Consider the following 25,040-nt stretch of genomic DNA (forward strand, 5'->3'; position numbering starts at 1 on the left):
GCAGAAATATCAGGCTCATTATGAGCGCCGTTAGTTAACCATAAAAATCTGAAATTGTGGAACCCAAAGACATCTGCCTTGGGTCTAGATCTCTCTTTTTATGCTCTGTAGACAATATGCCCGTATCGTAGACCTCCAGTCTGTCTCTGGCACATGCTGTTACCCTCATATAAATATACAACACAGTGTATATCTTCAGGGTTAGCTTTGACAAGACAAGATTGCAGTAATAGTCAAAGGCAAAAGCATTAATACAATAAATAACATTTCACATTTCAGTGCAGCAACTCAAAGCTTTTAATTCACACCGCATCCTTGCAGAAGAGGGTACAATAGGGGTGAAGGAGGCATTCAGAGGGAAAACCAATTGCTCAAAATCTTTAGCATAGTCAGTAACACAGTCCTGAACTCCTGCCCTGCTCTTAATTGTGAACAGACATTTTCTTTCTTTGTGGATAGAATAGTCTGTGTAAGTATAAAATATTAATATTCTCTCACTCCTTTGAATGTCTCATGTATGAATTCTTTAGGCAAGGACTATCTCTTACCATGTTTTTAAGGAGCACAAAGTCAAGCAGAGGAAATCATGGCTTAGAAAGGATGACATAATAAATGTTTGTGACATTCTCAGACACTTCAGTAATACAAGTGCTCTAGCTGGAGAAATTTGTACATTTTAAAGCAAGTACAAATTTACTTCAATGTTTCTATGCTTCTTTCAGTAAATTCAGCACGCCTCCAGACTGGGTGAAACCTGAAGTAATTCACTGAGCGCCATGCACTCATCTGTGATGGACCAGTGCTCCGTCTGAGTCTGCCCCTAATTTGTGCTCAGTGGGAACAAGTCTCTGAGTGTCTGCCTCAGTTTCCCAAGCCATGAAGCTATGCTCAAATCCATTTTAAAGCACGGAGGACAAATTTGAGTGTTGCCCGGCAGCACTGGTTTTATTTGGGTAGATGCACCCAAGCAATTATTTCAAGATTTATGGCTTCCCCTACAGAGCTCTTTGCAGATCATCAATGATACGACTGTCAAAGCTTAGGATATCTCTGGATGTGTTTTAGTGTTTTTCAGTCCCTGCTCTGAAGAGCTCTGATCCAAATCAGTGAGAAACCATCTTCTGCCTTGCAAATGGAGGCCCGGTATATTTAAGATATTTACCAGATGTCCTCCGGAGGGGTAGTGACAGAGTCACAGGCTGACCCCAAATCCTTTCAGCCCTTGTTTTCCCCATGCCTCAGCCACAAGATGATTCCTGCTGTCATTTGTCTGGAGAGACGTTTATATAACATGAGTACTGAAGTGTGTCCTTTACGCAGGCTTCTCTTCCATCGGCAGCAACTGCATTTAGACCTATCTTAAATCAAGCCCAAAAGCCTTGAGAATTTTTTCTAGCACATCATCTGTCAGAGGTCTTTCTACCCGAATAAATTTGTGTTCACCCAGAGCACACCAAGGGAAGGATCAAATTAATTGACTTCTCCTTCTAACAAAACATTTTTCAGAACGGGACATCAAACTGATCATCTGACACAAATCATCTGTTTCTCTTCTCTTTTCCTGCCTCCCCACCCTTTTTATGGAAGGGAAAACAAAGGCATCCTTTAGGACGGTGTTTGCAGTGTCATTGTCCCCAGTGCAATCATGACATTTCATCACGGAGCAACACCTCCTGCCTTTCCAATTACATTAAATTTTCAAGATGTCTCGGAGTCAGCCCAGAGCAAACTAGATCAGATGGATGCCTGGCTGCAAATGTTTCCAGCCCCCCTTAAAGAACTGTGAAGGTTTTAGGTGTCTTTAGTGCAAACTAAGGTAGACAATACATTTGTTCTATTCTCTCTGTGCCAGTAAAGTCCCGGGGACCAGACTGGAACGGAGGAGAGGCAGATGGGAGTGAAGTGGTGATGAAATGCAGCCATCCGTAGGTCAGCTATGGATGAAAACACCGAACGTTTAATTACACGATAAAAACTCCCCCTTTCCTCTGAAAATACTCCAGGTTTTTAAAAGTCAGAATCAAGGATGTCTGTCTTTGTTTTCTCGTCTCCCTGCATTTCTCCCAGTGTGTAGTCCTGCTTGCCTTTTGAATTTTGCACAGTTTGACGTGGAAAACCATTTTCTCTGGATGTCTTTTAGGTGGGGCAGCTAGGTACCATGAAGCATGGCTTGTGGGGGGGAGCTGAGCCTGCAGAGACGGGCACCTCCAGTGCATGAGAGCAAGTGTGTGGAGGAATTTCAGAGCTCTGGGGTCCGTGTCCCACTTCAGACTCCAGAGTCTGCCTAATTCGGATATGCACAGGGCAGAAGAGAGCAGGCAAAGAGCATCTCCACAAGTCCTGTGCATCGTTCTGATACTGTATTGATGAGGTCTGCTGCAAACGTCATCTCAGCAGCATACCATGCTTTGGGGGCATTTGGTTTGCTTTCTGCCTCGGAATTGGAACTTTAAACCCTAGTTTAAACCTGCGTTCAGCCTTCTTCCTGAACCGTTCTTGATTGTGTTGTATGTAATGCCTTTTATTAACAATACAAGGCTGGGAATGAGATTACTAAAAGAGTTTATGGGCCAAATTCATTTAGGAAGATAAACCTGCTTAAGGACTCGGGGCTCTCCCAGGAAACACTCTCCTAGCTGTAATTATTATTACATAAACAGCATGTGAGTTTGGGTGTATTTCATTCTAATATTAAGCAATAGCTTTTCTTTTAATCTCTTAATGTTATTTTCCCCAGGCATTTTGGAGGTGGTAGGGAAGATCCTGAGTAATAAAGCACAAACCTAATGCACTAGCAGGAATGGGAAGTATCTATGCGATGTCAGCGTTGGTTTGTCTCAGATGTTTAACAATAATGAAACATATAAAAGCTTTCTTTTGACTAAGAGTCTGCTGCTGCTCACTGAGGTGAGAGAACAGATGATCCACTGCGGAGTCTCATTCTCTCCTCTGCTCTGCTCCATGTGCACACGCCTGCGTGGTTCCCCACTACGAGCATCCCCCAGGACAGAAATCCCTGTAGGGTATGGGATTTATTTATTTTTTATAGCGGAAAAATTGCCGGATCTTAGAACAGAGTTTACGTCTGCGTTGGCCTTTGGGAAGGGCACCATTTCTGAGAGCTGTCTGAGAGTCACCCCAGTTATTACTAATTAAAACAGGGTTGGTGTGGCCAGCTGAACGAGCACAGGCACACTTGGGTCAGCCTGTCTTCTCATCCAGAACTGCTCGCATCTGCAGAGCGGAGCTCTGGGTTGCCCAGCGCCGGGCTCCCGCAGCTCAGCTGCTGCTTGCACTTTCTGTGCAAGCTCATTTCGAGGCTGAACTCGCTGTCAACACCGATTGCTGCTTGGCCGTAGTTTTAAGCAGGACAAGCATGAAGCAGAGTCAGGAGCCTATGTGTACACAGCCAAGTCATGCCCTTAATGTTTAGCATAAACATATTTGGGCTCTTGGGTTGCAAACACCTGAAAATGCCTGAGAAAGCTGGCAGCAGCGTAGCGGATTTATGGTGATTATGAAACTGTGCGTCAGTCTGACTCCCAGGTTCTAGCTCCAGCTCCTCCCTGGAGAATGGTGCTCTTGCAGGAAAGTAGAGTGATAGGAGATGAAATTGTTCTTGCACCAGATGAATTTGCTGCTGGAAACAGCCTACAGTTCTGGCTCTTCAGGAATTTGGAAGTTTTCTTTCCAGTTGGGTCTTCGGGTGTTTATGAAAGAGACAGTGGTGGGCTCTGTGGGGCAGCGGTGGGTTAGCACCATGCTCAGGGCCTCTGAGAGCACTGCTGCAGCAGGATTAGTCCTTGGATTTACCCCTCGTACCTGCTGTCCCCAGAGCATTAAGCCTCTAGCACCGGCTGGGCTTCTGCAACTGCTGCAGTGAGCTGCTGTGGGCTTGTGTCTGGGTTCTGGGAGCCTGGGAAACAAGAAACCCTTTTCCCTGCTGCCCCAACAATTCCTACTCTGGCAGGCCGTGCTAACGGGGTCTGTGCTGGACGATACCTGCTTTAATGGACAAAGACCTGTGGCAGCAGCTGCTCTGGTGCCTGGCTGCCTGTGGAAGGCAGGGTGACGAGCTCTCCTTGACTTGCTCGGGGGTTGTGTCATGACAGCCCAGGCTGCTGTCAGCTCGCCAGAGCTATTTGTAGAGATCTTTCGCTGCGTGGCTCAGGTGCTGTGAACTGTGGACATCGGTGATTCAGAGCAACGTGGGGGAAGGACATGCTGGGAATCAAATCCGCCTGACAGGTGAATAGATTCGTATTTGCAGAGGGCAGCTCAGAGCAAAGCAAATGAGCAAGTGTCCTTCCAGCCGCTCAGCCGTGGCCAGGGGTGAGCCAGGCCTCCTCTGGAGCAATCCAGCACACGCATCCAAAATGTCAACCCAGGGTCCAGGGCTCGCCAAGTCCGTGTCTAGAATTAGGACTTCCAAAACCACTGGCCTCCAGTGGTGGCGGGGCCGGGGTTGTGAGATGTGCTGAAGTCCGGCCCTTCCTTGGCTCTTGTTTCCAGCAGGAGCTACTGGAGGGGCCTGGCCCTTGCTCAGGGTGGGCTCCCCTAATCCGCGGTGGGCGCTGAGAAAGTCCAGCAGAGCTTGTTCTGTCTGCTTGTGAGTTACGGCCTTCCACGCTGCTTGTTCTCCCTGCGATTAAAGCGATTTCCACTCCAGTAAGCTACCCTGATTTTCCATGGATGAGCTGAGCAGCTGTCTTGTTTTCCCACGAATTTCCTTCGGAGGAAATAAGCCCCGTGCTGAAGAGAGCAATGGCAGAAAGAAGAGCTGCGTAGGTATTAATTGAGGGAAGCCTGCGCTGCATTTTACTCCGGGGATTTTCTCTGAGCTGATTAAACTTCCCTTAATAAATCCACCTGCGGGAAGTTACAGAGGGTGCAGAATTTTTAAAACGGGCCTTTCATCACTGCCTGCTGCTCCTCAGTGGCTGTGTCCATAAAGCGAGCCAGAAGGAGCAAGCGAAGGGACTGCGACTCGAATAAATATTTCAAGTTAAAGCAACGTTAAAAATGTGCTGCAACCAAGAGCAGGCATTCATCTCCAGGTTCAGCCCTGCGAAGGGCTAGGAGCAACACGATTGAGAGCTGCTGGCTCGCGAGTGTGAGCAGAGCCATCTGTCGTGGCCGTGCGTCGAGGGAGCAGGTAGGCCTGGGGACAGACAGCGTCACCGGGGTCGCGTTTGACGTGGCAGCGACCTGAGCTGTGTACACGAGGGACTGGCAGCAGCGAGCAGAAGCAAACCCTTCCCTAAGTCCGTGAAAGACTAAAAGGAGTCCTCCAAGGAAAGTGGAGGCCGTGCTGGGGGGGCCAGGTCAACCCCCTCTGAGGGCACACCCTGGATCGATCGAAGGGGGTTAATGTGTATTTTAAATAAAAACTCTACAGAGTTTTCTTCAAGCTCTTCTGAAACAAAAAGACTTACAGAGCAGGGTAAAATAATTTTGCAGAGGGTGACTGAAAATCTGCTTCCCAAGAGTTGGCAAGGGGTTATGTTGCGTCAGACCCGAGGGAAATGTGTTTTATCAATGTTAGATGCTTTGCTCAAGAGGAGTTTTTGTCTACCTGTTTCTTCCATATTTCTACCTATCCGAGGAAGAAAAAACAAACAAACAAAAAAAAAACATTTCAAGCAGAAACTGCTTTTCCCAGGAAAGGCAGATCTGTGGGAGACTCTCAGATATCCTCTGAGGACTCAGTTGATGTGGTTGATTTTGTGCAGAAAACATTCAAAAACCACAGCAATGAGGCAGTGTAAAACCCCAAGATAGATATTAATTGTTCCTGTGCAGGAATGTAATAGCAACCAGGTTTGGAGTTATTGATCCTTATGGAGTTTGACACAGGCAGAGGCAATGCTGGGTGGAAATTTGGAAAATGAATTAAATGTAACTTTTTTTTAAATAGGAATTTATAGGTCATTTAAGGCTTAATGGTCTCTATCCAGAGCTATTGGCTTTGAAACCCTTAGGAGGAAAGCACACGCAGAGAAACAGCCCAGCCTGCTGGCTGGGGGGAAGGAGTAAGTGTCCCGAGGACATCTGCTTAGGAGTCACGTCGTGTTGGGAAATGGCCTTCGGAAAAGCAAAGGATAAATGCTGGACGAAGAGGATGCCACTGGAATTCAGCTCTGATGGGTCCTGATGGTGGAAGAGCAATAAAGGCCACTGAGATTAAGTGCTGGTGTAAGAGCAGAGGACTGGTGCTAATTTTGGAATACTTATCTTAGAAATCTAAGCAGCCCTGTGGGGAGGCGGGGACGCACCTGGCAGGCTAGGGGCAAGGAAGGAACACCGAGCGTAGAGTCACGCCAAAGATCTCAGCTCCCAAGAAATGGCTTTTTACACCTCCGCTCTCTGGGGAGAAGGAAAGAGAAATGAGAAAGGAGGGAGGTGAACACAGCAAAGGCAGATTGATTTCAGCTGCTCTCTTTCTGTGCTTTATACAAACGAAAATGGAGGCAGAACAACTCCAAAGGCAAAGCTCAGATGATTATTGATGCCGCTAGGAGAGACCTTGAGCAGCAACCACATGCAGGCAGGGCTCAATGTCATATTAGAAGTTCTCCAAATGCGAAGTGAGAGCGAGTTTATTTATTTTTCATGGGGAGGACCTGGGTGTTGCAAAGGTTAAACTGCAGTGGGATAAATGTAAGCATGCATTTTTGAAGTGTTTCTCTCCAAAAGCACTGTCAGGAATGGGAAGAAAATTGAAAGCATTCAGCTGTTTGTCAGTAGCTGTAGAGAAAAATTAGAATCACTGCTGTCAATGTTTCTTCGCGTTATTTCATTGGTTTTGCTGCTTTGCTTACAAAACAAGGTATCCTTAATGAAAATAGCCAAGACTTAAGGGTCGGAAATCCAAAGCTAAAATCAATGGTTTGTTTCCTATTGCCTGGGATAGTACGGTTGATTTGACCTTTCTATTACTATTCTCATTATTGCGGCTGGATATGTGAATTATATTTTTAATTTATTTTTTTTTTACTTGCTATACTCTGGAACATAAAGAGAAGCAAAACTGTGTATTATAAAGCAGCAGGTACAAAGGGAACTTTTAAACTGAGCTCTCGATGGCTGTGCTGCTGGCTTTGAGCGCTGCCATCTCTTTCCTGAATATGAAAGGCAAGCAGACAAATGCCTCGCTCTGAATTTCTTGCCCAGCGCTATTGTAAATATCTTAATTAAAAGACATTATGGCATACTTCAGTTGACTGCTAGGGTGGAACTGGAATAAAAGTTTTGTAGCTGCAGTTTTTATATGCATCTTTTAAAACTATTAATTGGATGTCTCTTAATAATAGCCTGGACTTATGCAGAAAGATACCTTAAGAGATGTAATATCCTGCTTGGTGTTTCGGACACGGTAGTCTAGTGTGTATTGGTATGGGAAGGCTGTAAAATGATTTTCTTTGAGAGAAAGGTTCAATATTATATTATTCTCATTATTTTTTTGCTCCAGGCAGTGTATCTCCCACAATGCAACGTGGATCACGAAAAGTCACCCCTTTTTTCCCCCTTAGATTTCTAATTTTTCAGCAGTCTGATGTTAACAATGAATTACCATTCCTGGAGCTCTGTATTTATCAGGAATGGCAGAGGACTTAATTGCATAGCCAGGGAGCTATGCATTAAACGACGCCTGGCGATTTGTTTGGAGGGCTGTTTGTTGTTACCACTCTGATCAACCACTGCTGTGCTTCCTCTCGTGCTGTTTCGGCTCCTTCTCCACTTGCTAAAAATAGTGGGTAACAGACCAGTGAACAACAGTGTCAGGGGATTATTATTTTTTTTTTTATCCCCGAGAGCTTGTTTCTGTAAAGAAATATCGTTTCCTAATTAATCATTTATCCACTTCATTAGGTATTGTCAGCGACTGAATAAGAAATGGGGCTGCTAAGATGCTGCGCATTTGTGTTTATTTTGTTTTCCGGGGAGCTGGAGATTGTTTAAGCCAGAAGATGCATTACAAATGGCAACAGCCGAGTTTTCCTAATGGGCAGAAGATGGGCTGGCAGTCGGGGCAGGCCTGCTTGGCTGCTGGGTCGGCCTAGCCGCTGGGTTTGACATCTCCAGCGGGTATCCACACCTCGAACGTGGCCCTGAGCTGCCCCGTGGCAGCGGTTCTCTTCCTTTTACCACCTCTTGCTGCTGCAGGCACCTCCTCGTGCACCTCCAGGCAGGGCCCAGCAGAACACAGCTTCAGTCTGCACAGGGTCTGTAGGTATTACTACGGAGCAAATAGAAGTGCTGGTAAAACTGATGTGGCAGTGACATGGCAAAAATAAAAAATAACCAGCTCGGCATCGAAAGGTGCTGAGCTCCCCCAGCTGTCACCGACTGCAAGAGGACATTGGCTCCCAAGCACCATCTTTGAAAACCTGGCCTTAGATTAAAATGGTCACCTTTTTTTTTCACCTTTTTCCCCCTCTGAGCACATCGATAACATGAAATGCTCACAGGAGAGTCACCGCTGTGCACCTCTGCTGCTACTCCCATCTGCAGCCCACGCTCCCATCCCTCCTGCCAAAACTGGGCTGGGAGGGCAGTGAGGGACTGGGAACCCGTTTGTGACACCCAGCAGTGCCTAAAATAACGACATACCAACTGTGGAGTGTGGCCAGCCTAGGCAAAGACTGCGGGAAAATGCTCAGTGATGAAGTGTGTTAAAAGGTTGGTCACAGCTATGTGCAAGATGCAGCTTTCTTTTCATTAGTGATTACTTGATGCATGATTAAGAAGTGTTAGGAGCATGCTGCAGGAATGAATAATCTGTAAAAGACAGGCATAAGTACCCTCTAGAGTTACTGGAATACCATAAAATGGACTTGCCATTTATTTATTCTGTAATCTGTGCATTTTAGACGCCGTATCTTACATTTCCTTTAGAATGAGCTAACCCTGAGAGATACACTGCTGCCTAAATGATATGGAAAAAGATGGAAGTAAGGAAATGAGCTAAGCATTTGTAAGACTTCATACGGCCTCTGAAAAGATAAAGGAGAGACCTGCTCCAGCGTGAGATCTGCAGTGGGTATCTCTGCTGCAGGCATTAAGCAAAGCAGGAGGAGCTCAGCTCAGGCCAGTTACTGTGTGTGTTAGGGGAAAACGGGGGCTGCATAAGGACTGAAGCTGCAGCATGCTGGTTTCCTGCTCGGTGGGAAAGATAAAATAACCAAGGAGGAGGGAGAGACCTTTCACATCTCTGTTTAGTGTGATACATCAAGCCAGCAGTGCAGGAGTGCCACCCCTGGCCCAACGGGGAGGTTTATTTCTCCTGCTCAGGGTTTGTCCTTTAGAGGCTCTACAGCAAACTTCATTTTAATCTGTTCACCAACTGCTTTTGACATCTGGAACCCACAGCGTCTCTCTGGTGGCATATTTGTTGCTCAGACACTGCACAGATAAGAAGTGTATCGAGACTGCTCAGGCACTTGGCTGGGGAGGAGGCAGAACAGGCAGCAGCAGTGAGGACCTTTAACACTTGTCCCAGTGGGTACTGCCGGCCCGTAAATCACTCTCACTCAGTGATCTTCATCTCCCTTGACAGGCAGAACAGCTGCTCCTTCTCCTCTCTTTCTCCTTCTGCCCATGGGCCACGTCCAGGTTTGATTTCTTCACGCCCACTTGCCATGTTCAGCTGGATCAAGAGTCAAAACGGGCTGCGGACGGAGAACTCCCCAGCAGGAGTCACAGACGATAGCATTGGCAATTCCAGATCTTTGGTGGCTCTCAGTCATCTGTCAAGTGTTAAGGTAGGGCTGTTGCTGCTCCCCTCGGCCCCGCTGGCAGTCAGTCTGGTCCTCCTGGACCTTTTAACCTCTGCACTGACTCTCATTGACAGCAGCTCATATTTGTATAGTCCCCTCTCACCTCGTCTCTCTTAAAGGAATAAACACTTCTTGTTATTAATTCCTTCTTTATTTTCTTCTGCTGTCACTCTGTCAATCAGTTCTGTGGCTAAGAGAGAGAAAGGAAAATTTTGACTAAATAGAAATGCAAAGATAAGATAGTCCAAAGAAAACTCTGGGAAAACATGGGGCGAAATAAAAGATGAACCTTTATTGCAGAGTCCATTTGGTGATTTTTACATTTCTTTAATGATTGTCTAGTTTCATAATACTTCATGCAAATAAAAGGACGTGGTACAAATGAAACACGGACTACCTTTTTCTGCATTCATCATCAGCAATTACTCTTTGCGCCATATATTCTAGGCTTATATCTAATGACAATAGCTGAACACACTGAATTGATTATTATCAATTAGGACCCCATTTTACCTAACTAGAGAATTCTAATTCACAATGTTTTTTTATAGTCTCAAAAGCCCTTATTTAAAATTCAAAGGCAAGAAACTTTGGCCTAGAAGAATGTGGATATATTTAAAAACATCAAAACCAGAAACCTCAGCAAGCAAACCAAGTAATCGAACAATTTAATCAGCATGCTGCCCGTCGGTCTTTGCTCTTATCGGAAGTTTCAGAGCTCAGGAAAAGATGTGTGTTATTTTGTTTGAAAGAGAGCAAGAGTGACAGCGATGCTCCTTGGGAGGGCCTTGTCCTGTGGATGGCTTTCCAGTCAAAACCGATGGGATTTGGACTTACAGCTGCATTTCAATCAACCCGGGAAAGAGTCCTTGAAACGAGTGGGCCAGATGTTGGCCCTATTTAAAAATGAGCTTTAACCTGGATCTTCCCTGTCGTTGTTCCCATCCCCTGGAGCACCGAAGAAGCAGTAGCAGTGACGAGCAAACTCTTCCAGAGCCCCACTTTGAAACGGACACCCAAAGGATTTAATTATTTCCCTGGGCCTGATGCTTGACTATTTCCAGTGCAACTCTGGCTGCTCACGCATTAGTTTCAGTTGAGATTGCTGGCGTGCCGCCAGAGCAAGGAAGTATATGGATTAATTATAGGCCTGGCCACCTGCTTCACCTAGCGCCAGCTCCCTGGATTTGTAGCTAATTTCACGTTGGCAGGCTCTAGCCTTGTGGCGGTGGAAATGGAAGCGGGCTTGTACAACGCTGCTTTCACCAACGTGATAAATTCTGAATGTCCCGCTCGATATTCTGCAAAATAGATTGGAAATGCAAAAGTAGACGTTGCTCATTAAATCCATGGACGTATCTGGAAGGGAGTAGGGAAGAAGTGATCGGGTCCTCCAGCCTCTTCCAGCTCCCCTTCCCTTGGGCTGTGATGACTTACAGAAGGGGAATGGGATGTTGGCGGTAGGCGATAGGTGGCTGCTGTTCAGGGAAATATGCATTTTTTCAGGTCATTTCCAAATAAAGTGAGGCCAGCGGTCACTGGCAGTTTCTCTTAACTGAGGTGCTTTTTCTCATTGCCTGTTGCCTCCTCTCACTCTGGATTATTGTAGGTTAAAGGACTGAAGTGGCACTTTGGGATGAAGCTTTGCTTGCTTGCTCAGTATCCTCTGAAAGCTTTGTTGTAAGGCCACTGAATTTCTCTGTTTTAGTTTCCCATACTGAGGGGAGATGGGTATAATATTCTGACTCCTTCCGTCTTCTGTATAATTCAAGTTGTAAGCTCCTTGGGGTAATGAAAGTTCTCACCGTAGCGGTACAGAGTGCTTACAAATGTACTGTAATCTTGTCCTGGGCTTCTAAACCCCACTGCACTGGCAGTTATATAGCAATGAAGAGCCTGGAAAGCGCCTGGGATTCAGTGCTGACCTCTGTAATACACAATCTCCGTATCATACCGCAGGGAACAAATCAGTCAAAAAACAAGGAGCATGGAAATAAGGATACTCAACAAGTTCTCTCACTCCCCTTAACCTCTGAGGAAATAAAACAGCAAAGGAGAGAATCCTTAATTCCTCCTGTATGCGGGATAATATCGTTGTTCTTCATGGCAAATCCACTAAGGCTCCTTTTCCTTGCTGTGTTTGTATCCCTGCCTCTGCTAACTATGGAAGGCCACTCTCTTGGTCCCTCCACCGTTTTCTGTTGTCTTCTAGCAAAGCAGAAATCCACCAGAGTTATCAGGGTGGCCACGCAGTCTCTGCCATAGGGGAAAAGCTGTTCTTGTGAAATATATATATATATATTTTTTTGTTCAGTGTTAGCTTTTTACGTGTCTAACTGGGGTTCTACAGAAAGTGAATCATGGACAAAGCCTGGCTTGAAAAGCAAAATTTCTGTCTGTTATGGTGTGAGTTACGATTGGTCATTTCTGCCCATGCAAATGAATCAAAGGATTTTTGTCCTATTTAACAGAGGGTAGAGAAGATAGATGCTGGAGTCTGATGTCTGAAATGAAATTTAATTAAGCTTTCTGCTTCTTTATGGCAGCCTGGAGTTTGTTTAGCCTATCCTAGTATCTGAAAAATCATTATTAGACCAATAATTTCTGATGAACATGTTCTAGGAAATAGTGTCAATTATAACTGTGTAGGACTTTGTTATTTCAGTCTATTACCTGTAAATGAGTTATTCAGGAACAAGAAGTTCAATTGATAAAAGGCAAAAAATCAATAGGTAAGATTGTTGAGATTAATTCTGAGTTTGTAATGGATTTTTCCTCATCGAGGTTTCCAAAAGCTTTTGTAGACTATTTGTCATAGATCTAAATTTAAGTTTCCTGGACCTAAATGTGTGACTAAACTCAAGCGAAACTTTTGTAAATCCTTATTTTTGCATTAAGTTTGTTAATAATTTCAAAATTGCAGCCATTGGGGATAAATGATGAGAGCTATAAAAACACTCAGGACCTTCTTTAGCAGAAATTGCAGTGAGTTTTCTGGATGCAATACATTAATAACGAAGGGATCATTTAGTTTCATGTTTATGTTACAGTGCGTGTCAAGGATGGGGAAGTTATTGTGCATGGTGCTGTACCTGCTCAAGGAGAGTCATTCAGAGAGATTCTCGTCTAAATAGGGAAGAGAAAGGGAATATTAATCCCAGTTTCTGACTGGGAATGAGGAGCCTAAGTACTTAGCCAAAGGGATGCTGTGGCAGACAGAAACTTGAACCTTCCTTGTATTGGGTAATTTTGATATGACATGGAGAGGACTAGAAAATAAAAAATTTCGATATGATAATCCTGTATAAGTGATGGGTGGAATGGTGAAAGTGATGGGACATAACTCCTTTGTGCTGAGACTCGAGACCCTGGCTCATTGAGGTGTTGGAGCAATTACCTAGCTGTATGTAAATGTGCAGAATTTATTTTCAAATCCATTTTCTAGTAACATGTGTGAAGTAAGATGGGCTGAGAAGCCTTTTTAGGCTTAGCCTTGGCTGGAAGCTTGCCCCTCTGCTCTTACACCCTTGGAACTCTGAAACCAGCACGTGTTTTGCCATCCTTCCTCCCATTGCCCTCTCTCCCTGTTGTCTTGGCTGAGTACTCCGTAAATTCTGATCGCCTGAAGACTGGAGAAGTGTCGAGCATCCTTGAAGAGTCCTTGTCCACTCCTTTCATGTGACCAGAACAGGTCCCCCAGGGTGTTTGGAAAAAGTGCTGCTGAGTCTGTTCTTCTTCTACCGGCGTTTGACACTGGCGACACCCAAGTTTCTCATTTCCTTTTACCTTTTTGTGCTGAACCAGCGTTTCCTGGCTCTCCATCCAGCCACCTTTCACTGTCACTGGACGGAAGCTGAGAGCCATCATCTGCATCTCCGAGCCCATCAATTAGTTTCTGTTTTAATCAAGGAATCGTATCTTTCTCTTTGGGCCCATCAATCATCCCTGGCTCTTTGTGAAGCTGCAGCCATCCATCCTTCACCTGCCTCATTACTCAGGGGATGCTTGTGCTGCGATGGTGGGCAGGAGGTTGCTGTGCCAGCACTCCCTGCGGCGCAGAGAGATTGCAGCCTGCTCCTCTACAGCGGGCAGGACCTCAATATTTCTTCCTTTCTTCCTCCCTTGCTTCAGGGGGCTCGGGCCACTTGGGATGAGCTTTTTTCTTGCATAACTGTAGCTCATTCCTGCTCGGGCAGGGCTCCCCACGAACTAGGAGTCGTACGGTGTCATTTGGCATCAGATAGGCTTTGCAGCAGCTCAGCCTCTGCAGCAGTAACACACCCAGGAGAAGCCCACTGAGCAGGCAGTCGTCATCAGTCAGATCTCTACTGGTGTGCCGGTAATTAATTAAGCATGTAGTAGACCTAATGGAATGCAAAACAATGCCCAGAGTTAATGCTGTGATTTCTGACACTTGTTAGTGTCCTGTTGCCAGTGGGTGGACGATGAAGTAACAGCAGTGTTTTGGAAGAGTGACATGCGTGTAAATCCCCTGCTACAAGTAAGGACAACACGACGAGATGCTGCTACATTTCTTGTTCTCCTTATCATGGCCTGCAGTGGGAGCTATGAAGAAAACACCTCTCACTGCAGACGGAGAGATACGCCCACACCTGGGGAGAGACGTCCACGTGTTAGCCTCTCATTTTGGGCAGGGGTCACGCCACATTTCTCCGCCGCACCCCATGGTTGACTGCAGCGGTGGCAGCAAAAGCAACGCCGTGCCCTGCAGTCACGGCTCTGCGCCGCTCGAGGAGAGGAGGGGTTAACCCCCAGGCCCTCCACATCGCGTCCAGGCGTGCGAAGAAGCAAATAAGACAAGTGTAGTGAGGCATATTTCTCATTAAACATAGCAACTGGAAACACAGCTACTGGAAAAGGGAGCTCATTTATCATATCTCAGGGATGACACTGGGTTTTATTACCTCCGGGGCTGTAGGTAAACTCCTTGCTGTCTTTCTGGGTAGCACAAGGAATCAGAGCATCGCAGTTTGCTAGCGTTTCAGCCAAACTCCTGTTTTCGTGTTTCCTGGCTGCTCTTGTTAATTGTGGGGTATGATTCTGGGCAGTGATGTCCAAGCCCGTCAGGACGAAGCTTGCTGTGTGCCCCACAGAGCCTCTGGTCCCAGGCACAAAGACCTCCATTGCCAACGTGGATTTAGCTTCTGCATCTTGAAACTTTGCTCCCTGGGACCGTGGCTTTCTTACCTTCTCTCGTATTAAGCCCATGCCTTCAGAAAGTGATTTTTCAGGGCTAATGCCAGACCTTCAGCTGCCATGCGCAAGGCAATGACAACAGCTGCTTTATCATGTCTTTGTTTCTTTTCCAGATAGCAGCAGTTGCAAATTTAGGCCCTTTCAGTAAAGTCCCTGACGGTAATTGTCCCATTAAACTTGTGGGTGAATTTTAAATTGAGAAGTAAGAGTTCGATGATGAAATGTTGCACTAACCTCTCGTTTATACCATTGTTGGGGTTTGCAGGCATTAATGTGATCGATTCACACGCCTGTGTGGATGTGCAGCCTGTGAAAACGTGTGGAAACTGGCTGAACAGAATAAACTGCTGCTAAAACCCTATTGTCTTGTTCCTGTTGCTGCTGCTGTTCCCAGCCGGGGCAGTTTACAGCACTGGGAATGCTTCAGGTATGGGAACGCTCAAGATGACAATTCTTGGAAGAGTAGCTCGTGTCTGATGCTCTGCCATCCATTTTGCAAGCCTCGTGCTGCTATTTAAGACAGGTTGGGTCGTTCGTGGCCTTGGCCCTGGTGGAGCAGGGTTCGAGTGGCTGGAGAAAAGGAGCTGGTATTTCTCCAGGGCTCAGTTCACCTGGCTTTTTTTCATCCTAGTGAGGGTGGAGTACAAAGGCAGAACAGATCTTCATGCATCAGCTGCAGCCCACTCAGAAGTGGAAAATTGTGGATGATGATGATAAATCTTATGAAGACAAATGTCAAACACTCGTGAGCTTTCTAGTTAAAACATTTCTACTCCTAAGTGTCATGTGGAAGGGAATCACTCTTTGCATGTGATATAAAAACTCATAGATATGAGAAAGCTACACCAACCAGGCAGAAAAATCTATTTTTGCATTCACTGTGATTAAGCGCAAGTCAGTTCTGCTGATAAATGCCTGCCCAAAGGAGTTATGCAAGCCAGGTGACAATAGCTGTGGGAGATGAATTTTAAACCACTGGGACATGGTGTATGGGTAGTGGGTGGACTCTGCAGCCGAGTTTTCATTAAGCCAGAGTTTTATTGCAGAGACGCGACTCGTACATGTATGGGATAGGAGAAGGGATGACATGATGGAACGAATAACAGAGTAATTAAATTATCTGCATTGTTGTTTACCATTATTACAGCCGGTCACGAGGAGGACGTACCTGAATAGGTACAGTAAAGGTCATATTTCTAATTTTAATGCCTTGCATTTGCTCTCCAAACCGAGGTCAAAGGTATCTGTTAATCTCTGTAAACAGTTTTGGTGTATAAACTGGTTTAATCTTCCTTTTTGTAAGGAAATGTGTATTCTAGGTTAAGTATAAAAATAAACAATTCTTTGCTCTTTATTATCACATCTCTGCAGTAAATGCCTAAGTTATTGGTAGCAGTTACAAAAAGCCAGATTTCTTTCTTGACTGGCTCAGACTATATTCAGTGTTGAGACTTGAACAGAGCTTATATAATTTAAAAATATTATGTGAATAAAATGTCAAAGTGGCTTTCTCTCTAAGCTATCAGTTTGCTAGCCTCGGTTGGAGAGAGGGTAAATGATTTTTACAGATTATGTGCCTTTATACTGTAACAAAAGATGTAGGGTAGTGTCTGAAGAAGAATTTTTTGTCATCTTTTTCTGTCCTTGAAGGTTCTGCTGAATCCATCAGAAATAAAGAATTAGGTGTTAGAGGCGAGGGGCAACCTGGATGTATAAAGGAAGCCGAACTGCTGTTCTCAAAATCCCTTATCCTCCACATTGCCTGCGAGGTATGTTGTGTGGTGTGGGGTTTTTTTCCACTTTGTGCCATTGTGCAGAAGCCAAAATCATTTTCAGCCCTTCTAGTCCAGCAGCTGGCTATAGAAAAAAAGCCCCTTTTATTTATTTTTCAGCCGTTGTTCGACTTGAAAGCTTCCTTCTCCCCAGCCCCCCTTGAGTGGCTACGGGACGCGCAGGAGACACTTCTTGTTCTAGGAACAGCCTTCTGGATTGAAACTGAAGCGTATCACCAAAGGCAAATTGTGTGCTAGTGTTTAAATAAATGTAGGCAGGAAAAGCATTTTCCCCTTGAGGAAACAGTGAGAACACATGATGCTTCCTCTCATTTTTATTCTAATACTCTGCCGCTCGGTAAAAAATATATTGTCTTTTCCTTGCTACGGTTGCTTTGCTCAGCTTTGCCACATCTGACCTGGCTCCGCGGCCTCTTCTCAGCACTATTTCTGGTCTTCTTCCATGCAACTCTGCCTGCCAGGGACTTCAGCATTGCCCACCGTATTTCCCCGTCCATTTTGCTGAGCCCACAACCTTAACAAAACCCAGGAACCTCTCTGGACTGGGACTCGGGCATGGCCGTGCACGATGGCCAACACCATCCCTAGATAGTTCGGGTATCCTGCGGTGTTGCCTGCTGCGATTTCCAGCACCTTCTTGCACACAGAGGGAAATATGTTGTCAGCCAGTTTCCTCTTAATTTGCATTCTTCCAATCTAATCAAACCTTTGTAAACACCAGCTCTCTGAAAATAATAATCAACAGCAAGAGACGCATTGGCAGGCTAAGGGAAGGTGAATTAAGATGCTTTTCTTTCTCCTATGCTAATCTTTTCCTAATTATGTTTTATTAATATTATGATGCAGACGCTCCCGTTCTTGTTTTCACTCATCTTGTCCGTAGTTAAAATCAAATTGCAAATGAATGAGCTATATATTCAACTTAATCACTTAAGCCTGTGACTTTCACCGTTTTCATAAGCAACCCCTACAGTCATCCCAGAATTGGGTGCATTTCTTTTTTTTTTTTTTCTATTTTTGAAGTATTCTTACATGATTATTCTATGGGTGACATTGACATTTTGTTATGATAAATTGACTGAGTCATTATCATCAGGAGGCTGTTGGGTTTTCTTATATTTATAATAAGGCACTTTTCATTCCAGAACCAGGAGGGGGGGGAGAGCAACCCTTTTTTTGTTTTAAACAGCCTAATATTGCAGCTTTTATGTCAGAATTGCCATAGAATAATGTTATATTCTTCCCTTTTGATTCTTGAGGGATGCTTTGAAAGGCCTAATCAAAAAGAAATTGGAGCCTTGTACTTGGTTGCTCTCTGCAGATGAGCAAGCCTTTGAAGTTGAACCGTTGGTAACCCAGGTTGTTCCAGACGTACGGAGTCTGTGGTGCATAGTGCAGGATGGTACCTTTATGGAAAAATATGGCAGAACCCAGATGGCATGCAGTTTATTTGCTTCAGTGAGGACAGTTTTGGAAAAAGAGAAATTCCTCTGACAAACGAGTAGGAGTAGTTACCCCCGTTTGGAGGGCAAAACAGTCAAGTGTGTGTAAGGAGCTCAGGTGTGAGTGGGACGGAGGTTTCCAAGACGAAACACAGACCCTGCAAATCCAGAACCTTTCCCACGTGCGAATCAAGTGTGATGCTGTGTTATTTGGTGCAGAAGGTATCGACTTGGTTTCGGGTGGGCTGGGGTACGAGGAAGGCGGTAACAGTACGTTTGGTGGTGTTCATGTGTTATTGTTCAGGTGCAGCAGCGTAGTGAAAAAAAATGTAAAAGAAATGTAAATGTATGTCATGCTGAATTTAGAAGCTTTTGCTCAAGATCTGTTTTGATAGAAGTGCCAAATTCTATCAGCTTAGTTTATTTCAGGTGGCTCTTGCAAATCCTCCCGCTGGCTTGTCCATCTGTTGATGGTGATGGTTTTTATTTTCTGTTCCTTTATGGAGAAATGAGGATACCCTTCACCACCATGGATAATTTTGAAAATATTGCTGATGTTCTTTAGCTTACCAAAGAAACGTCAGCCCAAGAGTTTGTTTCTTTCCCGGAAGAAAGAAAATAATGCCTTGAGAAGAGAAAATATTTCTTGGTTGACAGAAACTATTTAAATACATAATTATCACTGGGAGGGAGTCATTAAGATGATACATTTTTTACTCTGAATTATTAGTTGCATCAGGACCATTTATAGATCTAGCTTGCAGACAGATATGCAAATAAGATGTGGTGGCATACACTCGAGCTAAAGCACCCTCGCTGCGGTTGTGTGATGGCTAAAGGGCTACATTCCGACGCTGCAGGTCCTAAAAACTGGAGTAAATTCATTATTATCAAGGGAGTTGTCCTGGATTTTCCCTGGCATTACCGAGACAGGTCTGTGGACCTCTGTTTATTAGGGGGTGAAATTCAGTCTCAGGTGGAGCATCGGTTCAAGTTCTGTGCATGCCTAAACACCACTCAGGGCTTGAGAAGAAATGCAAGGTCTTTTGAAAAGCATAGTTTCAAGGGCTTAAGTGGAACTCGAGTGGCACAGGGGCCTCCTGCGAAGGACTCTGTTTCCACCCCGGTGGTAAGGAGAAGAGCGTATTTATCGCAGAGTGCTCCTCAGTGCTTTTTCTTGCTCTCTCTTCCACTCCACAGATCTGGCATTTGCTGAAGAGCCAAGGAGAGGAGCAAGCTGCTAAGAATGGAGCAACTCTTAAAGGGGTATTTATTCGTGGCTAAGGAGCAGATATTCACATAACCGCAGGAAGACACGGACTGATGTTAAGAAAATGCTGCAGCTGTGTTAAACTTAGGCATGTGGACCCTGCGTCTCATCTAGCACTAATCAACATAGTCACCCAGTTACATGAATTGACCCTGGAGTATTTTTGTGCAAATAAAAAACTTTACCCATCCTTTCTTGCTGTGAATTTTTATCTGCTTTTTTTTTTTTTTTCTTTAGATCCAGCTTTTATCTAACAGCAGAGGTCTGTCTTCTATCTGCACTAAGCTGTGGCCACAAAAAGACAGAGAATAGTCAGTAGCAAAATGAGAGGCAGGGACTCAAAGAGAGATTTAATGGAATTGTACTCCAGAAGGTGCCCCAGAGAAGGTGCATATTGCAATAAATGGCCCACATTCTTGATTAAATTGCCTCCACTGATGGAAAGAAGTGTGCCTGTCTTGCCAGAAAACTTCATTTTTCTCCTGCTACGCACAATATATTTGCTTTCAAAGATGCAAATACTTTCAGGAGGAGCAATTGAATATGCAGCCTCTCATACCGACGTCGGGACGTTGTGAGGCTGAACAGTGATCTATAGCCTAACGTGTTGGAACCGGGAACCTGTTCCTGTTACCCATTAATCCTGAGGTGCTGAGGGGAGATGCCCCATGTAGTGTGACAAAGTGCATCAGGCATACGAAGTTAAAGAGCAGTAATTAGAGTAGTTCCCAGCTTTCCAGCTAGTGCCTCGGCACTTCCCTGCACACATCAGCTCTCCACGCATGTTTTCCCCGTGGTCCCATAACTGATAGACCAAACGACCCGGTCGTTCAGATCGGATACATCTCCGGTGGTGGTGTCTCCAAATAAGCTGCACACGCAGTTCCAGTTGGTTTCATTAACAATTAAGTGTGCGTAGCAACAAATCTGATTCTGAAAAAATGGAAGGGCCTGCAATGTGTGTTTTTTAACCAAACACTAACGGGCACGTTTCGTCATTGTGGTCACTCACCTTAATTACAGTTAATCTTAGTTGTGGAATTCTTCCTTGGTTTATGGACAGTGAGTCACACCTAGGCAAGAAATGACTGCCGGCTGTAAAACAGCTGATGGATGTTCAGGGCTCGCGTAAGATGATTTGGTCTTAGTCCAGTTCCCAGCAGACTTGTATCCACATTATAAAAATAGGACATTATTAAATGGCCATTGGATTGATGGAGTCGGAACAAAGACTCAGCAGGCTGTTACTGCCAAGCTGGGACGCGGGACGCTCTGGCGCGTAGGGGCCAGCCTCGGGAGGCTTTGGGCACCCCTTTATGACTTTAATGGGGTCACCGGCTGGTTTCCCCACCTGTAAAATGCAGGAGATGGAAATGGAGCTCAGGAGAGCTGCAGAGATGGTAATCTAAAGGTTGTGATGTGCGCTGAGCGCAGAGGAAGCTGTGAAAATAAGTAGTTCCTTATCTCTCGTTACCGTGACAGTTGGTGCTTTTGATCACTAAATGGGCACGCGTCCACGTCTCTGGCCAGATTGTAATTTTAGCACACGCTGTCGCATCCTGCTGTAGAGATCTGAAGGGACAGCTTCCCTGAGAGACATCACGAGCATTCTTACTTTCTGGCTGTGCTTGAGAGCCCTCGAGCTGGGCTGAAAAAGGTGGATGTTGCTGTTCACTCTCCTAAATCCGAAATTTTGTGATTCGTCAAATACGGATGAGCACTAAAAAATTAGGCAGCTCCAGCGGTGGGGAGGAAACTACTGGGGAGCCTTCACCGAAACCTTAATTGCGTGTTGCTCAGCATTGTCGGTTTGACATGCTGACATTTGGAAATATTGAGCACTTCTTTTTACGGTCGTCTTCCCCTATTGTAGCACGAACACCTACTCTGTAAATGAAAGAAGAAACTCTATTACCGAGCAGCCAAAGGGGGCTTGCATCTTTTTCTGAAGGCACGTGTTGGTGTCTGCACGCACGCTGCAGGAACATGGGGGCACTGCCTTATTTCTGTCCCTTCTGTTTCAGATACCGCCGCACGGTTCAGGGGTTGAAAGCCTGGTTGCTCACTATTACAGCCGAACAAGTTCTCCTTCATCTTTAGCAAAGCCTCAGAGGGAAAGCAGAGATAAAAATAAAAAACCTGGTGAGAATAAAGGTCACCACGAGAGACAGGGATTCAGGATGAAAAGCCTCAAGAGAAAACAATTGGTAACAGCTCTCCAGGTGTCGGAGAGGAGGGGAGGGAGGTTTGTGCCCACAGCCTCTGCTAATAAGCTGCCTAAAACGAAAAGCAGTGTTGTTGGTTAGGAGTGCTTGTTTTTTTGGTTTTTTTTTTTTTGCTTTCAGATCAAAAGAGCACCAGCAGCAGCAGAGGGGGCTGCTGCTTACCCAGGAGTGTGACAGCCGTGGCGAATACATGCTGGAAACATCTGGTGGGAAAGGAATAAGGTGCAGGGAAGGGATAGAGAAGTGTGAGTGTTATTGATTTAATTTGATTTCAATCTTATTGATTTTTCATTGTATTGGGAAGCACCACATGGTTTTGCTTTTCCTTTCTGTCTGATTTAGATGATAATAAAAAGGCTTTGAAGGATGGGAGAAGTAAGAATTACCAGCCTAGATCACAGCATCGGTCTTGTCTCTCAGGTCCTGGACCTGTCAGCTACTGAAGAGGGAGGTTGGTGTGGGAGAAGCTCAGCAAGTATGGGATAAAGCTTCATCCCTTTTTCTTCATGGCTAGAGAGCACTTCAGGACCTAAATCACAAGGTTTTTGATTGCAGGGAGCTGAAGTATAGTTGTGGTACCCCAGGGTATTTTCCCCACATATCCTAGAAGTGGAAGAGTGTTTGGTTTTAGGGATGCAGGACGGACTTGAGTGGGCAAATGGAGGATCTTCGCTTTTTGGTGTGCACCGAATGAAAATGTACCGGATGAAAATGTACCAAATGAAAAACTTGAAATGTGAATTTGTTAATCCGGAGCTGGAAACCTGAACGTAAAACCTCAGAGCAGAGCCCAGCTTTGCGTGGCGGTATGTACTGCTGTAACTGAGCCCGAAACATCCCTGCCTCCTTCATCACACCTGGACCACGAGAAGCTCGGTCTGGCCCTGCTTGGGAGCCCTTAGTGCCCTCGGGCGGGTCCGTCCCAGCACCGAGCACCATTCCCAAGGGACGAGTTCCCCCCTCCTTGGTCCCATGTCTCGTTCATGCAGGACAGCATCAGGCCCTGGCTCTCCCCCTGTATCCCAGGGCAGTAGCTGCCAGCCCCTGCTTTGTTGTCTCTTTACTCTTTTCTCCTCTCTTACATTCATGTATATTTATGTGAAGCTCCAAAATAGCCAAGAGCACTTTAATCAGAGGACTATCTGCAGCCTAATCAGAGATAATACTAATCAGGAAGTTCAGAGCATGCTTTAACGCTTGCTGCAGAAGGGGGAAGTTTACTCCCAACTCCAAAATGGAGCTGGATGATGGATCTTTTGCATTTGCCCCACTTACTGGACGAGAAAACAAAGATTTACTGTTTACATCTGGTGTTTTAAAGCGTCGTGGCAGGAACAATGAATGTTGGATATGTCATAGGAGCCAGTGCTGTCATGAGAAAATTATGCATACAGTGCAATGCTCATTTAGATCCAGTGTCTCTTGTGTTTCCAACCATAGGGATCTCACTTTTCGAGCCAATGTCTCAAAATCCCATCTTTTTTTTTGTCACGTGGCCTGATTTGAATACATATTTTAGCTTGCAGGAGGGTGGTTTGAATGCAGAAAATCTGGCATGCTCCTTTCTGTAAGTATTTTTAAATCATTGACTTTGCAATCTTGATAACCAGGATTTTCCTACAGAGATTGTACTCAAAAGGGAAGGAAAAAAAAACAACTGTGAACACTTGGACACAAATAAATTGAAAACTTTTTAAGGTTTAGCAAACTTAAAATTAGAGCTCATGAGGGTTTTAGACCTGCCAGGCAATATTGTAACATCTGTTTAACACGATGCCCTTTCTTGAGTTGAGAGATTTTTTTTTTCTCGCTCAGACAGAGTTTTGCAGAAAATCCTTTTACATGATTCACATGAAAGTCTTTGCTTCCTGAAGTCTTCTCAGATATAAATGACAAAAGCTCACATTATCTGCCCCATTTTTTCAATTGCAACTTTATGGGATAAGGAACCACAATGCTACTGGATTATATCTTTAATGCAGATTTTCCACTAAGGTTTTATTTTTAAAGCGTTCCTCTTTAGAAATATGTGGATTTAAAAATAAATAAATCATCCCTTACTTTTAGGTCACAATCCTGCTTCAGCTGAAGTCAAACAAAGCAGCATTAAGCAATAAATTCTGTCTCTTTCGTGTGCCTGCCTGGGTGCTGGATGTCTGTCTTCCATTTCCCTTGGATAAGAAAGGACCATGGGCCTGATCTGCTGCAGTGACAGTCGCCCAGCGGAGCTCCAGCGGTGCACAGCCACAGAAATGACAAGCTGCTGGTCCCTGGAGGTAGGACATGAGCAGTAGCTGAGGTAGCGAGCTCGGTCCTTGCTCTACAAACGTTGGCACACGGAGTTGATGCTGAGAGGTTCAGCTGGCTCCCGTCCAGTATGCAGCTCCAGTTTGGGGTCAGCACAAATGCAGTGCTGTTTAGGGTCCTGGCACTCGTATCATTGAGCTCAAGCGTCAGATATCGCTTTGCCTAGTGGAGACAGGCCCCAAAAGAAGTATTTCCCCATATTCTGCAGGGATCAGGACCGAAGGCTTCTTGGACCAGAAGCTACGGCCAGCTTGCCATCGCGCAGGTGCTCTGCAGGAGCTTTCTTTGCAGCTTCAGCTAGTGACAAACAAAACCTATGGCAAAACAGCTCTAGGTATGGACCGAGCTGAACGAAGCTACGTACACTTTTGTGTTGGGCTAAAACCTCCCACGAGATGGTTCCGTCCCAGATAACGGCCCTGTCCTCTCCCTTGCTGCAATGGGGACGCAGTTTATGAACAAATTCAAAGTAGCAGCAGTCATGGTAGATTGAAAGCCCTCGCAGTCCTGATGAGCTGATAGTTTATATCCCTACCACAAAGGGATTTTTTGTTGTTGTCGTTGTTTTAATCACTAGCACAAAATAATTACATTCCTTTTTTTTTTTTTTCTCCTCCTGCGAAGCAACAAAGTGACAAAGAGGCAAAATAAAAAATTGTATGATCTTCTTCACAGAGCAAGCAAAATTGGGTTTGCAAAATAAAATAAAGGAATCAATCACTTTCCATACACAAAGACTATTTTTAAGTAATTCTCGAAGCAGGAGATGTTTTGGGATCAGAGAAGTGGCTGTAATCAAAATGCTGGAAGAAAATGGGATTCGTTCAGAAAACTAAGTGCCTCATTAAAAATCAATCCCTTTTCTCCGCATTCAAATGGCATATTGATTATAATACTTTAGCAGATCTCTTTATAGTTATGTTTGCTTGAGAGGGGGAAAAAAACACATGTTGTGTCATATTTACTGGAGTATTTAGCCATCTACAGATGCAATCTAATACTCGGAG

General features: G+C 45.0%; 1 protein-coding gene across 4 annotated transcripts in view; it reads left to right on the forward strand.

Moving 5' to 3' along the window:
• Positions 1 to 22,842, forward strand: part of LOC308182998 (uncharacterized protein) — a 74,265-nt gene extending 51,423 nt beyond the window's left edge. For 3 of the 4 annotated variants that reach the window (XM_080568461.1, XM_080568462.1, XM_080568460.1), the window contains 2 exons: positions 16,647 to 16,765; positions 19,432 to 22,842. In XM_080568461.1, the coding sequence (XP_080424587.1) occupies positions 16,647 to 16,765; positions 19,432 to 19,515 (203 nt within the window). In that variant the 3' untranslated portion in view covers positions 19,516 to 22,842. Of the gene's footprint in view, positions 1 to 9,559; positions 9,765 to 16,646; positions 16,766 to 19,431 lie in introns of all 4 variants that reach the window. The other variant, XR_013942200.1, reaches the window with a different exon arrangement.
• Positions 22,843 to 25,040: the final 2,198 nt, after the last annotated feature.

The sequence above is a fragment of the Anser brachyrhynchus genome (genome assembly GCF_964034855.1).
Source record: "Anser brachyrhynchus genome assembly, chromosome: 26".
Classification (NCBI taxonomy): domain Eukaryota; kingdom Metazoa; phylum Chordata; class Aves; order Anseriformes; family Anatidae; genus Anser; species Anser brachyrhynchus.